General features: G+C 38.1%; 1 protein-coding gene across 1 annotated transcript in view; it reads right to left on the reverse strand.

Moving 5' to 3' along the window:
* Window positions 1-5,625: 5,625 nt before the first annotated feature.
* Window positions 5,626-13,828, reverse strand: part of LOC126355718 (solute carrier family 22 member 7-like) — a 46,804-nt gene continuing 38,601 nt past the window's right edge. The window contains exons 4-6 of the mRNA XM_050006086.1: window positions 11,805-12,003; window positions 10,617-10,743; window positions 5,626-5,851 (exon numbers count right to left, since the gene is read on the reverse strand). Of these exons, the coding sequence (XP_049862043.1) occupies window positions 5,626-5,851; window positions 10,617-10,743; window positions 11,805-12,003 (552 nt within the window). The remainder of the gene's footprint in view (window positions 5,852-10,616; window positions 10,744-11,804; window positions 12,004-13,828) is intronic.

Below are 13,828 nucleotides of genomic sequence, written 5' to 3' on the forward strand. Positions count from 1 at the left end.
TTTATGGCTGAAATCACCGATGCTGAAACCACTTTGTGATCGCTGTTTCCCTGTTCTCCATTAACTGTTACAAATAGTTTCGGTCTGTTTGTCACCAGAAGGTGTAATATGTTATGGCCACGAGTCGGTTCTCTGTTTAACTGTTCAAGGTAGTATTCAGATAATGCACTTAGAAAAATTTCACTCGATTCTTTGTCCCTGCCACCTGTTATAAACGTTTGAGTCTCCTAGTATATATCTGGTAAATAAAATCTCCACACAAAACTATAACATGGTCGGGAAATCTATTCGAAATATTATCCAAATTTTCCTTCAGGTGTTCTGCCACAAGAGCTGCTGAGCCAGAGGGCCTATAGAGGCATCGAATTGCCATGTTTGAGCCTGCTTTAACCATTACCTTCACCCAAAGTATTTCACATTTCGGACCTCCGTCAATTTCCTTTAATACTATTGCACTTTTTATCGCTATAAACATGCCTCGCCCTTCACTATCCAGTCTTTCTCTGAGGTATACATTCCAAGCCATTTGGCTTAATGTATCGGTCTTGGAATTTGTTAGAGCACTGGACAATATTTTGGGTGAAGAATTACTTAAGAAGTTTACTGTTAACGTAGATCATATATTAATTGCAACTGAGACATGGGAAGAACATTTAGAGATACTTGAGGGAGTCTTGCAGGCGTTTGAGAAAGCTAGGGTAACAGCAAATGTAAATTCCAGATAAAATTCTTGGCTTCATGATTATGGAAGAGGGTATTTATCCTGATCCAAGTAAACTCGAGACAATTAGGCAATTTCCAGACCTTAAAAAAAGGCAACTGAGAGCATTCTTCGCTGTCTGAGAGTTCTATCGAAAATTTCTGAAAGAACCTGTACTCACTGCCCCCAAATTGAGAACACTTACTAAAGCTAAAATGACCTGGCATTGGAATGATGAATGTCAAGAAGAATTTGAAAGGATTAAAGAAGCATTGTGTAATGCAGATATATTATGCAATCCTGAGTTCTCTAGAGACTTTTATTTGGGAGTGGGTAGCTCAGATTATGGACTAGGCATACATTTCAACCAGATAAAGAAAGAAGGAGACCAAGGTTATAAAGCAGAAGCTTGAATGGATGGCAAAGGAGATACAGTATTATGGAGGAAGGGGCACTGTCTGTTATGTGGGCTTTTAAGCGATTTCGTTATTACCTAACAGGATGACATGGAAAGGTGGTCACGGTCCACAAAGCCCTAACATTCTTAATAACAAGTAAACTGAAACACAGCTGGTTGATAAAATTGCATTGCAGGATCATGAATGCAAAGTGATATACAAGCCAGGTAAGTCATGTATCAAGGCAGCCACTCGATTCTTGGGGAACAGGTGTGAGAGGACCAGAAGACGGAGAAGTTCAGGTAAATTTAATAAAGGGAGTACAGCATGAAGATTTTGTGAAGAGTTTCTTGAGGAACACACGTAGAGAGCAGAACCAGGACGAAAAACTGAAATTAATCAGGAATAAGTATAGATGTGCTGGTAAATAAAAGATTAGGATATACTGTTATATCCACCAGGGAATACTGTACAAGAGAAAAATAGTGGATGAAGAGAGCTGGAGACTATGTATACCACAGAATATAATAGACAAGTTAATCTGGTACACACATTATAGCAATGCCCATTATGGACCTAAGAAATGCCTTGAGAAACGGAAAGTCGACAGCATCTTCAACATATGCGCATAAAAACAAGTTGCTGAGCACTTCTGACACCTGTCAGAAAACTAAAACTGCCACTGTTCAACATAAAGGTTACATGCATCCAGTCATACCAGGATCAATTAGAGACATTGTGGCAGTGGACCTGTTCAGTCCCTTGCCTGTGGCAAAAACATTACGCCCAAATTCTAGTTGCAGAAAAATTAGTATCTAAATTTGTGATGTTTTATCCATTAAAGAAAGCAACCAGCAAAGTCATCATTTATAAGTTTGAAAAAGATCGCTTTAGCAATGCGTGTACACTGAAACGAATCCTAAGTGATAATGGATCCCAATTTCGATCCAAGAAGTGGAGGGAAATGTTGAACAGACATCAAATAGAATAGATCACCATCTATAGATACAAACTGGCTTCGAACCAGGCTGAACGGATGATGGAGTTAAATCGTTTGTGTCTGACGTATTGTGGCAAGAAACACGGCACTTGGAAGGAATACCTAGAAGAATTCGAGTGTATTTGGAACCACCTAACACATGATCCAAAAGGATTTGCATCATGCAATATCTTACTTAATCAGGAACCTGACTGTTTTTCATGAGTTGGTGGAATATCCACAAGACGATAACCTAATTTGGGAAAGTAAACTTGAACTAATAGAAATTAACCATGAGGGAGAATGTTAAAAGGAGACAGAAAAGACAAGTTAAATCGGTGGAATCTGTAAACTACAGGGTAGGAGACCTAGGGTTGGTGAAAGTGCATGTTAATCCAAGAAGACAAATTCAGAAATACATAAATTTAACAATGTATATGAGGTACCATATAGAATTATCAATGTCGAACACCATAATACTGTGGAGTTGGAATATGCTCAAACCGATGGAGTGCATGGCAAGGAACATATTGAAAATATAAAGAGCTACTATCCATGTGAAGACTGGGGCAATCTGAAGGATAGAAGTAATCAGGACGATAAAGTAAGGCTTAGACAGCCACAAACGTGTGTATGGATGATTTTGGTTACTATGTGTGTTTGGAGAATAAAGATCTTGAGAAGTCGTGTTCAAGATTCAGTTGTTGTCTTTTATTTACTATATTTGTTTCTATTCTGGATTATGGGTTTTCATGATGACAAAAGACTTAACCATATTTAAGGGATGAACTGCATGTCAGAACTGAGACAGAGTTATCCTTTATAGTGTGAGAAGTATTAGTGTTTAGAATATTGTAGAGTGTATTAATATGACCTAGATATGGAGCATTCTATGAATTGTGGGAATAACAGACGCCCAAAAGCAGAAAACACAATTTGTAACAAATGACAAAGACATTTATTTAGAGATTTATCTTGTGATGACCACACTAACGATAGATTTATATATACATTTGTGAGTAGAGATGAAATTATTGTCATTTATCTGCATTTGTGTTAAGAAGGTATTAGTCTAAATAGAGATAGTTGTTTCCTGTGATGTGTGGTGCTAATACAGCACGATTTTCGTTGTATTCTCCACAGCAAACCTCACAGAGATGAACCAAAATGAAAATTGTTTTGTTACAATGATTCAATAGACATCCAGCGTTGTATAGTTAATAAATTGTGGTAGTGAGGCGTTTTGTTATGATCTATATGTGATAGTATCGTTTCAACAAATTACAATTTTTTGTTGTGTCATTCGTATAGTTTGTAATTGAGCAATAATCTGTTTTGTAGGGGCAGTTTACAACTGGAATCTGAGGACTTACCATTCAGTGTGTATATTTCATTGTTCTTGAATGTATATATTAATTCACTTTATATCACTGTTAACTCTATTTTCTTTTCTATCTCCAGTTTCAAAGAGGTCCATTTGACATTTGAGGGGGGGGGGGAGGTGGTGATGTAAGGGGTCAACCACCCCTTATATACGAAGAACAGTAGGTACTATCCATAGTCGAGAGCCGAATGCACCAGAAAGTAGTCAGTGTTTAGACTCTGAAACAGTAAGTTGTTGCCTGCGAAACGAGCAGGGCGGATTTCGGCAGGACGGACCACCGCATTTACCATTGTTTAATGGCTGTGTGTCTCACCCAACGCCGTGAGCGTGACCTCTAGCGAATACGGAAGTTGCATTAACTGAGTGACGTGTTGGTATGTTTAATTGATCATTTGTGTACCATGATTACACAAATAACCGCACTGGGCACCAACGATTTGGATTGCAGTGAGGATTGCACAGTCAGTACTACAAAAAGCATATTGGCGTGTGACGATATTAATAGGCGGCCTGTGATGAGTAAACTATTATTATTTTGTCAGATGAAGGGAGTAACTGCATCATTCGTGCTGTTTAGACAAAATATATGGAACCTTAAGAACAAAGTTTGTACCAGTTATTGCTGCCTGACATCCTAGTTAACTTTGTTAGAGTTGATACAAAACAACTCCCATTCAAATATTAACTGATCAGCCTTTATCAGTTGCACACAGTCAGATTATTCTAAACTCTTAGGCTATTATCCACAAGCCAATAACAGTGAGTTCAAAAAGGGAATGTTTCAAACATAGCACAGTTTTTGTAAAATTTTACTAGTCATTGATTGTTATTGGTGACCACTATGGTAACTAACACCATTGCATTCCAAATTGACATCTTTTGTGTTCATGTCACACTTGTTTTTCACATGTCAGCTAGCATGGGTGGATTTTGTCAAGTTGATGTTTAGTCTTTGACGCACAATATTCAGGTGATTTCAATGACATTACACTCATTTACTAAAATTTTGCACATTTTTGGTGCTGACGACCGTTTTATTCTGCAATTTAAATTCATTCAAACCATACTATAGGATTTAAAGTTATGGCTAACTACAAAGATATTTTTATTTATTACCATTTTTTACATTTAGATCATTGTTTACATAGTAATAAATACTCTTGCAATAGCAATCAGATTGTACCTGTCTGTACTCAATCGATAAGCATTAATCATCGAATTTCATACCTCGTTTCCACCAACAGTGGAATCTTATGTGCATATGTCAGAATTAAAACTGATCGAGTGTAACATCAAGCAACAGCACGTCAGTCTAGAATGATACAGCAGAGAGGACTGTGAGACGACATCAGCCATAGCATGCTCACTAGGCTGACACAGTGACAGGAGCAACCCCTATATGTAGAGAATATAAGCGCCACTCTGCATAGCCACAGCCTCACTAGAAGGCGGGCCGTGATCCAAACGATTAGCCGTGACTTGTGATCTACACAAATTTCTTGCATGGGAGTTGCAAATAATCAATGTCCTTCAATATATATACGTGTCGCCAATACCTTGCGGCACCTCTTTGTGACAAAGGCAAAGTTAAGTACTGTCAATTTAATTTAATGTAGTAAACTCCATTAATAAGATTTTCTTGAGTTGATGTCTAGGTATCCGAGAAAACAGCTTCCTAGGCACCCTGCATTAGACGAATGGGTGGACACGATAGAAATCTTACATGCACAGTAAAGTATAGATACGTTATAAGCTGACACATCACATACATCGCTGTCAGCTGCTGTTGTGCTGCTTCTGCACGCCACCTTCACACGCTGCCTATGTGACAGTGGCTGCACCATGGCATTGCTAACTCTATTGCTGTATGGACGCATCAGTCAATAAATAAAATGCATTGGTAACTCCACGACCGCCACAGTACTGGAGAAAACATCAGACATGCAGCACTGTAGTCAGAAGTTGTCACATGGTGACAAAACATAATTTTGGTCATTTTTGGTCCTGAATAGACTGGAAGGATATTAGGAAGGTTTCACAAGTTTCGTGACACCTTCACCTTCCCCTTGAACTAGAAATTTGGAGAGGCTGCAGATAATGTGTACCACTCATAAGCTGCTAGGTTCTAGTACAACAAAGACGAGTTGGAAAATTGATTGGTAAGTCACCTGGCAACAATGAGGATTACTGTGTTCCTGAAGACGTTCCAGCTGGAGAAGATGCCAAGGAAGCCCCTCCTGTCTGTCTTGCTGTTACCCACGGTCTGGATCACCTGCAGGGCGAACGGGGGCGCCGTGGAGCCGTTGGTGGCTGCTATGCGACGCAGAATGGCCAACGCCTCCTGCTCACGACCCCTGCACGCCAGCCATCGTGGAGACTCGGGGAACCAACTGTCGCAGAAAAAGTACAAGTCTCCTGTAAGTACTAATCACAGTAGTAGTTGTAGTAGTAGTAGAATATTGGTCCACTTATCAGCTTTACAACAATATTAGAGCTGTCAGCTTAATACAAAGAAAAGACACAATGAAAACTTTACTTATAAATTCGGACATTTAAATGGTTACATTTTGAGCTTAACAATAATTTATCGATAATGCACAATATTCTTTAGTATTTTAGTATGTTCATACTCGAAACAAATTAAGCTTAATAGGGAAACGAATGTTCCATTATGAGACACACACACACACACACACACACACACACACACACACACACACACACACACATGTACACACACACACACACAACACACACACACACACATATATATATATATATATATATATATATATATATATATATATATATATATTCCAATTCACCTTACAACTTTCGTTATTCCTGTGCACTTCAATCTTTGAATCTTTGTAACTCTGAAAAACTGAGTAGATGTTCCTGAGCAATAAAATGTATATTCAGATGAGGACGTAGTGATGGGAACAACTGAATCAAAGGAATCGATTCAGTTGGTTGTTAGAAACCAATGCATTCCATTTTGAGTGTGAACATTCGATTGTTATTCCACTATTTAACCCTTATTGTTGACTCAACTCTTATCACTTGTCATCACCATTGTTGTCTTCTCGACATCTGGTTTTTATTGAGTGCATTCACTAACTATTAGTTTGGCTCTTCATCCACGTTTATGAAGAATCATTTTCTTAATAGTGAACTCTGTGTTTGGTTTCAGAATTCGAAAATGCTAATTGGTGTGAGGATGGAATAAACCTTATGACTGATAAGAAAATGATCCTCAAGGCAAACTCAGTGAGATTTAAAGTCTCTGTAAAGATGATTCATAGTCTGAATCTATATTAATAAAAGAAATACAAAGAAAATTAACAAATATTTCTCGCACAAAAGCTTCCAGCAATTGACATTTTATGTTTTATGTTCACATCACCTCAGCGTGTACCAAAATAGGATGATTGGTTATTGGTGCAAACCAGAGGAAATAGAGTTTCAGTAAATTTAAATAAAAAAGTGATTGTTCATTTAGTTCAACATAAATTTATCTTGTAGCACCAATCATTAACCAATTAAAACCCACCAAACATCCATATTTAATACCAGAAGGACGAAAAATGCATATTTAAGTAAATGGATACTTAAATTTTAAAAATGCTTCATTTTAAGAAATATAATTTTTCAGCTTTCCTTCAGATAAATTACACTACTTTTCTCTAAAGAAGTTGCCAAAATTAGTTGTGATTCATGTATAACCGAAAAGACTGAAAGAGTATGCACATGAAATCTCTCAAACCTAGAGACTGAGTGAAAACATTAATATGGATGATGTAACCATCATATACTTGTCAGTCGCCTGTCTGACATTAAGTAAAACAATTCAAACACTGAGAGTGAGTGAGAACACTGATACATCTTACATGGTCGCAGAGACTATATTCAATTATTGGTTGTTTCATTTGACTGAAAGAAAAACGACTGAACAAAAAATTGTAGACTGGACAATCGGTTGTTAAAACCAGTTGGTTGTCCCCCCTCACTATGAGGAAGAAGAAAAATTATTACTATTGCCACATAGATCTAAATGTAAGATTTTCCTGTAGGAATGTGTATTATAGAAAGTGTATTGTAGAATGAAGTGGACATTGTATTATACATATGTGTTACATTTTTACAAACGATTGTTCTATGTTGTCTAAGTAACCCATTAAGGTATCATAGGAATTATTTAACAAATGATCTATAAATGTCATATGAAAATTGTTAAATGTGACTCTTGTCCTGTGATGATAGACAGATTGTTGGTGTGATAATTACTACAATTTTCCTCAGTGTGCATAATAATAGGTTCGAAGCGATCGTGTTCAGCAATCAGAAGAACATGCACATCGCGCTAGTGATTGATATGCTAACAAAACGTCGCAGACAGTTTAAGATAATCAGATGTTTTGTCTGCTGTACCGATAGACAGAACCGAACGACAAACGGCCACCAAGACAGTGGAATAGAACTAACGGAACTTGAGAAATCGAGAAATCGGAATCTGCACCTCTCAAGGCCAATAAAAAGCAGAGTACTCAACATAGCGCTGCATGCCTTTGCTACTGGAAACGTTATCGGTAAACGCCCCAGTCGGAATTGACGTGTGGAACAAACACATACTCACAGAGGCCCATAATCGAATCAGACACTCACTGGCTTGGACACGGCCCACCAAACTGTTTAATCTGATGGGACAGTGAACCAGTAAGTGAAGCTAGATTCCCAACCCTCTGGGACCAGGCGGAACATTCTTCCAGGGCAGTTTTAGCCCATCAAACATAACTTTCACACCTGTTGCCTAGGCGCCTCACGCCTACATCAGACATACGATACTTGAAACCATATGTACTAGATAGTGCGACAGCATTTCGGTCACGCTGCTGTCTGTAAGATCAATATTTCTTTCAAATTACAATTAAAGTGTTTTTACCCATTAAAATTTGTGAAATAATTACAAAATTTTTAATTTTTATATTTTATATCGAAAGGACAGGAACCAGAGCGACCATATTTACCGAAGACCAACGACAGCTAGAAGACACAATTTTCGACCACTATTAATGTAAATGTAAAAACAAAGGTAAGAAAAAGTTGTATGAATTTAACTTGTTCGAGCACCTTTTTGTGTTGCAGTTCTTCTTATTCCCATGCTTGCTAAGAAAGTTGGATGATGAATTCCTTCTAATGCAAGATCCCTTTTGAGTTTTGTTTTACCCAGACATGTTTCAGCACTTTTTGTGATATCTTCAGGATTGCTTTATTTCGTTTGTCACATGAAGCTATTGAATGTTAATGTTGGTAGCAGTGGGCCATTACACACTCTGCAACTTCTCATGGCTTTGATGTTTTTGTCTCCTTTTTTTTGGTATGGTAACATGCAGATTTCTACCACTTTTGTCACTTCACAGGAATTTTCTGCGATTTTTTCGAACTTCTTCAGTATTTTCGCTGCCATACTAAGTTGTATATTGTGTACCAGCATTAACATTCAATAGCTTCATGTAAGAAAGAAGATAAAGTAATCCACTGAAGATAGCACAAAAAATGTTGAAACATGTCTCGGTAAAACAAAACTCCAAATGTGTCTTCATAAAACGGAATTCCTCATCCAATAAACTTTCACAGTATTCAGTTACCATTTATATTTCGTCCCAAAAGCTTAACGTGCATCACGAAAGCAGAACATTGTTACTGAGTTTATAATACTGCAAAATCTAAAAATAAATATTTTATCTTGCGAACGTGAAGAAGTTAAATTATATGAACAGAGTATTTCACCAAACATCCAGTTCTTGTCTTTGAGAGAAGTAAAACGGAAAAACTGAAATAAGAGTGTTTTTATAACTTAATAGATACATAACGCCAAAGACCATAAGTTAGGGCTAATCGTCTGCATATTGTGGAAGTACCTGAAGCAAAAATATTGACAAAGGTTCAAACAGTACAAATTTTATTTAAAGAACAGAAACGGTTGTACATCAGAGCAGACTAAATCAAAGACTACAAATTATCAATTTAATAAATTTTTTAAAGTTGAACAACATATCTGCGATTAATTATAAAACACAACACTGTAGTACCGAAAAGAAAACACTGCTCTAATGCTTTTTTTATTACGTCGTCGTACAAATTGTAAAACTATCGTAATTGTAATAAAAATTATTCATGGTAAGTATCTGCTAACAAAGAAAGATTATACATACTGTAGCCAAATATATGTACAAGAAATATGATGTTCGAGGTTTGCCAACATATGGTATCGTAAAACAAGGCGTATCATGGTAACTATCAGGTAATCCATCCTATGAAAGAAATTGGTCTAGATGGAATTCAAACCCAGCTCGTAAGTACATCATTATAATATTTTACAAACATCACATCATTTCAGCTTACAGACAGGATTGAAAACTCTCAGGCATTGGTTGGAGAAATTGTGAGTTTAGTAAGTGGAAGTTAATTCTGTAACAAGCAGACCGCACCCCCTCCCATATGCACACACACACACACACACACACACACACACACACACACACACACACACATAAGCACAAACAGTGTAGATAAATCACATCACACAAAAAATTTTCTGTGAGAATTAGCTACATTGGTGTTAAGTTTGACTGGAGGAAATTGAAACCAGAGTTTAAGTCAGACTTTACTAATTCCTCCTACCCAATGCTCAACTGCCAAAGTACACTGAATGGCAGCGTGGCTAGTACATGTATGTAACTCTCATTATAAGGCTGATGACGTATGTAGGAGCAGTCTGGGAATACCGAACACCAACAGATCTTCAGCCCCTGCTCTTGATTAATTGCGAGCAATGTCCCACGACACACACACCACTCGACTGTACAGTGATATGAGACACTCGAAAGCTCTACGTAGCTCGCTATGTTCTTCGCATCACACCTTTCGACTGTACATGCTTCTCGCTGAAAAATAATCTGTGGTGAATTTCTGTTCTTGCACAAGACACGCTGACTAAACACAAGCTATACATTTTCTTCGTCCTTTGTTCATTCATCTCAAAATCATAAAATCTGAATATTCATTGCATGTTTCCACATCCCCATGTATCGTTTCTTTTGTGTACATTATCTAAAGAAGAAGAATAGTATGAAACAACTGAGGGCAGCAAACGAGAGGGAATAGTTCCAATTGGGCAGCGCCCAAGACACCAGACCAGCAAGCATCATTCCGACGGCCATGCTGCAGCAGGCATAGCGGTTGACTGCAGTGCGGTGCTTGATATCAGTCAGCTCCAAACCTGAAACACGATAAATCATCCTCAAATGCTTTCAATATAACACAGACTTCACTTCAAAAATGTTTCGGAGAAGATTCTATAGTGCACTTGCAGGACAGACACCATAGCACTATGTACGGTTCCCCAACATATAACTTTTAATGAAAGCCTAAAACTGTAAACGAACAGTGTTTGCTAAGCCAAGCCTCTTTCTATACTCCATTGTAGTACGAATGGTGTTGTTGATGTTGTCATCAGTCCAGAGACTGGTTTGTTGCAGCACTCCACGCTAATCCATCCTGTGCAAGCTTCTTAATCTCCAAGTAACTTCTTCAACCTACATTCTTCTGAATCTGCTTAGTGTATTCATCTCTTGGTCTCCCTCTACAATTTCTACCCTCCACGCTGCGTTCCAATACTAAATTGGTGATCCCTTGATGCATCAGAACATGTCCTATTAACCGATCCCTTATTCTAGTCAAGTTGTACCACAAATTGCTCTTTCCCCAATTCTATTCCGTACCTCCTCATTAGTTACACGATCTACCCACCTAATCTTCAGCATCCTAGTGTAGCACATTATTTTGAAAGCTGCTATTCTGTTCTTGTCTAAACTTGTGATCGTCCATGTTTCAATTCCATACACAGCTACACTCCATAGAAATACTTTCAGAAACGACTTACTGATACTGAAATCTATACTAGAGGTTAACAAATTTCTCTTCTTCAAAAAGGCTTTCCTTGCCATCTCCAATCTACATTTTATATCCTCTGTACTTCGACCATCATCTTGCTCCCTAAATAGCAAAACTCATCTACTACTTTAAGTGTCTGATTTCCAAATATAATCACTTTTACACTTGGTGTCCATGATTTTTCAGTCCCACTTTTGTATTATTTATTACAGGTAGCTTGTCATCCGCAACCAAACAAAATTTATCATCAACATCGTTTGGTTGCAGATGGCAAGCAATCTGCTTAACTGGCGGACCTCACAAAGTACAATACTGGTTTAATATTCCACTGCATTGGCTTGTTGGTGAGATTGTTGTGAAAGTTGAATCTATCTTTTCAACACTTACCAACAGACAAGACAGATTCTTTCAAAGGCCCAGCCGCAGCTGACACCAGTGATACTGCCAGGATGAAGAGCGGCAGCACGTGTGGAGACAGCACGACCAGCACTCTGATGACCACGTGGGCTGACAGGCACAGCAGCTGCTGGGGGCGCCGGCCGTACCTGGCGTCAGCAAGAGTCAGCTCAGCCTGCATCTCAAGGTGCTGTGCAATACAGCTAGCAGTTAAAGTCCCATGATCATGTGCAGGTTCAAAATGGCTCTGAGCACTATGTGACTTAACGTCCGAGGTCATCAGCACTTAGAACTAATTAAACCTAACTACCCTAAGGACATCACACACATCCATGCCCGAGACAGGATTCGAACCTGCGACCGTAGCGGTCGTTCGGTTCCAGACTGTAGCGCCTATAACTGCATGGCCGCACTGCACATTGTAGAAACATCAGAAGATACTACCTGTGGGAACTCTCGTGAAGAACAGAAAGGGCCTGCCAGGGAGCTTCAAAGCAAAGTAACTTAGTTCTTTTCCTTTTTTAAAAAAATAAAACAAGCATATATTCCAGACTCAAATGGCTAAACAACGTGAGATACATTGACTCTCTGTAAAACGTCAGGCAACCACCAAAGACATTCTGTATGTTCAAAAGAATATTTTGCAAGAACAATAGAGCCAAACATTATCGCAATCTAACTTCGACAATACCAATGTAGACTCTGTCATTCAGCTTCACATCTACTGCCCATTCTCCAGAAAAACAATGAAGTGGTAAAAAAGCTTTTCTTTCACGTTCACTTAATGTCTGTTGCGTATGATTGGTTTTATTTTGTACAAGGATGTTACCGAGCAGAAGATATCTCTAGTGGAATTTGTAAAACGAAGTTAGTATAGACTTGTTACCTGCGTGAGCAGACATTCGATCATTTGAAGCAACACCAGCCACCAGTGTAGATAGAAAGTTTTCTCGTCATCTTCCAGAATAACAAAGGAAACCCCACGCGCAACAGTAAAGTTTCCTTTGACAAAGGAAAGAGAGAGACTGGCAAGTGGATAATGAAAGAAACCAGATAGTGGTAGAAACACAGCAGTGTCTAACTTCATGTACCACCACGTGTGTAAATTATATATGAATTACAAGTGAAAATTTTTTGTCATACAATGTAAATATGCAGTTGTGAAGTTATACTTTTCTTTTTATTTGTCAACTAATGTGAAACTTTTTCGAGTGAGGAGGGGGAATTTTTTCGTGTTCTTGGAAACCCTAATATATCAGTACTAATGCGAACACACAGACACACACACACACACACACACACATATATATATATATATATATATATATATATATATATATATATATATGTGTGTGTGTGTGTGTGTGTGTGTGTGTGTGTGTGTGTGTGTCATATATCTTGGCCTCCCTAAATAACTGTTTGTGCAAATGAAAATTACAAAATGTTTCAAGCAAATGTGCTTTAGTCGTCAGGGGGGACATCAATCAGCACGATTGCCTTCGTTATAGTTTTGTTTTTTACAAACATGTGAACACCAGTATGACTTTTTTGAGTGGCGCCCTGTTTTTTTTTCGGCAATTCATTTCGTTTCCTAAAGACCTATTTAAAAATGTATCACAGAGTACCATTCACTGAAACACAGCGTTATTAACCACATAATACAACATTGGCGTTCATGCTCCCAGCGCTTAGTGCAGGTACTCGAGGTAATGGAACACATTCACGTGCTGACGTTTATAGTGGACAAACGTAAACATAAGTAGAATGCACACCCATAATTCTGTCAACCATCGTCGGTTGGAGAGTTGTGTGAGTGGAATGTACACCAACGAAGAGAAGGTAGAAACGCTACTCATCTGTGGGGAATGTAAGTTAGCAGAACAGTAATTGCAATACTGTTTTCTTATGTAAGGGTACATTTAGTACAGTAGTGTAGTCCTTTTAAATACTGGTGTGTAGAGTAGTCATACAGTAAAGGCTGTCCTTCCTACAAACACCATCGACAGCTGTGTCTT

Source organism: Schistocerca gregaria, chromosome 3 (genome assembly GCF_023897955.1).
Source record: "Schistocerca gregaria isolate iqSchGreg1 chromosome 3, iqSchGreg1.2, whole genome shotgun sequence".
Taxonomy (NCBI): Eukaryota; Metazoa; Arthropoda; class Insecta; order Orthoptera; family Acrididae; genus Schistocerca; species Schistocerca gregaria.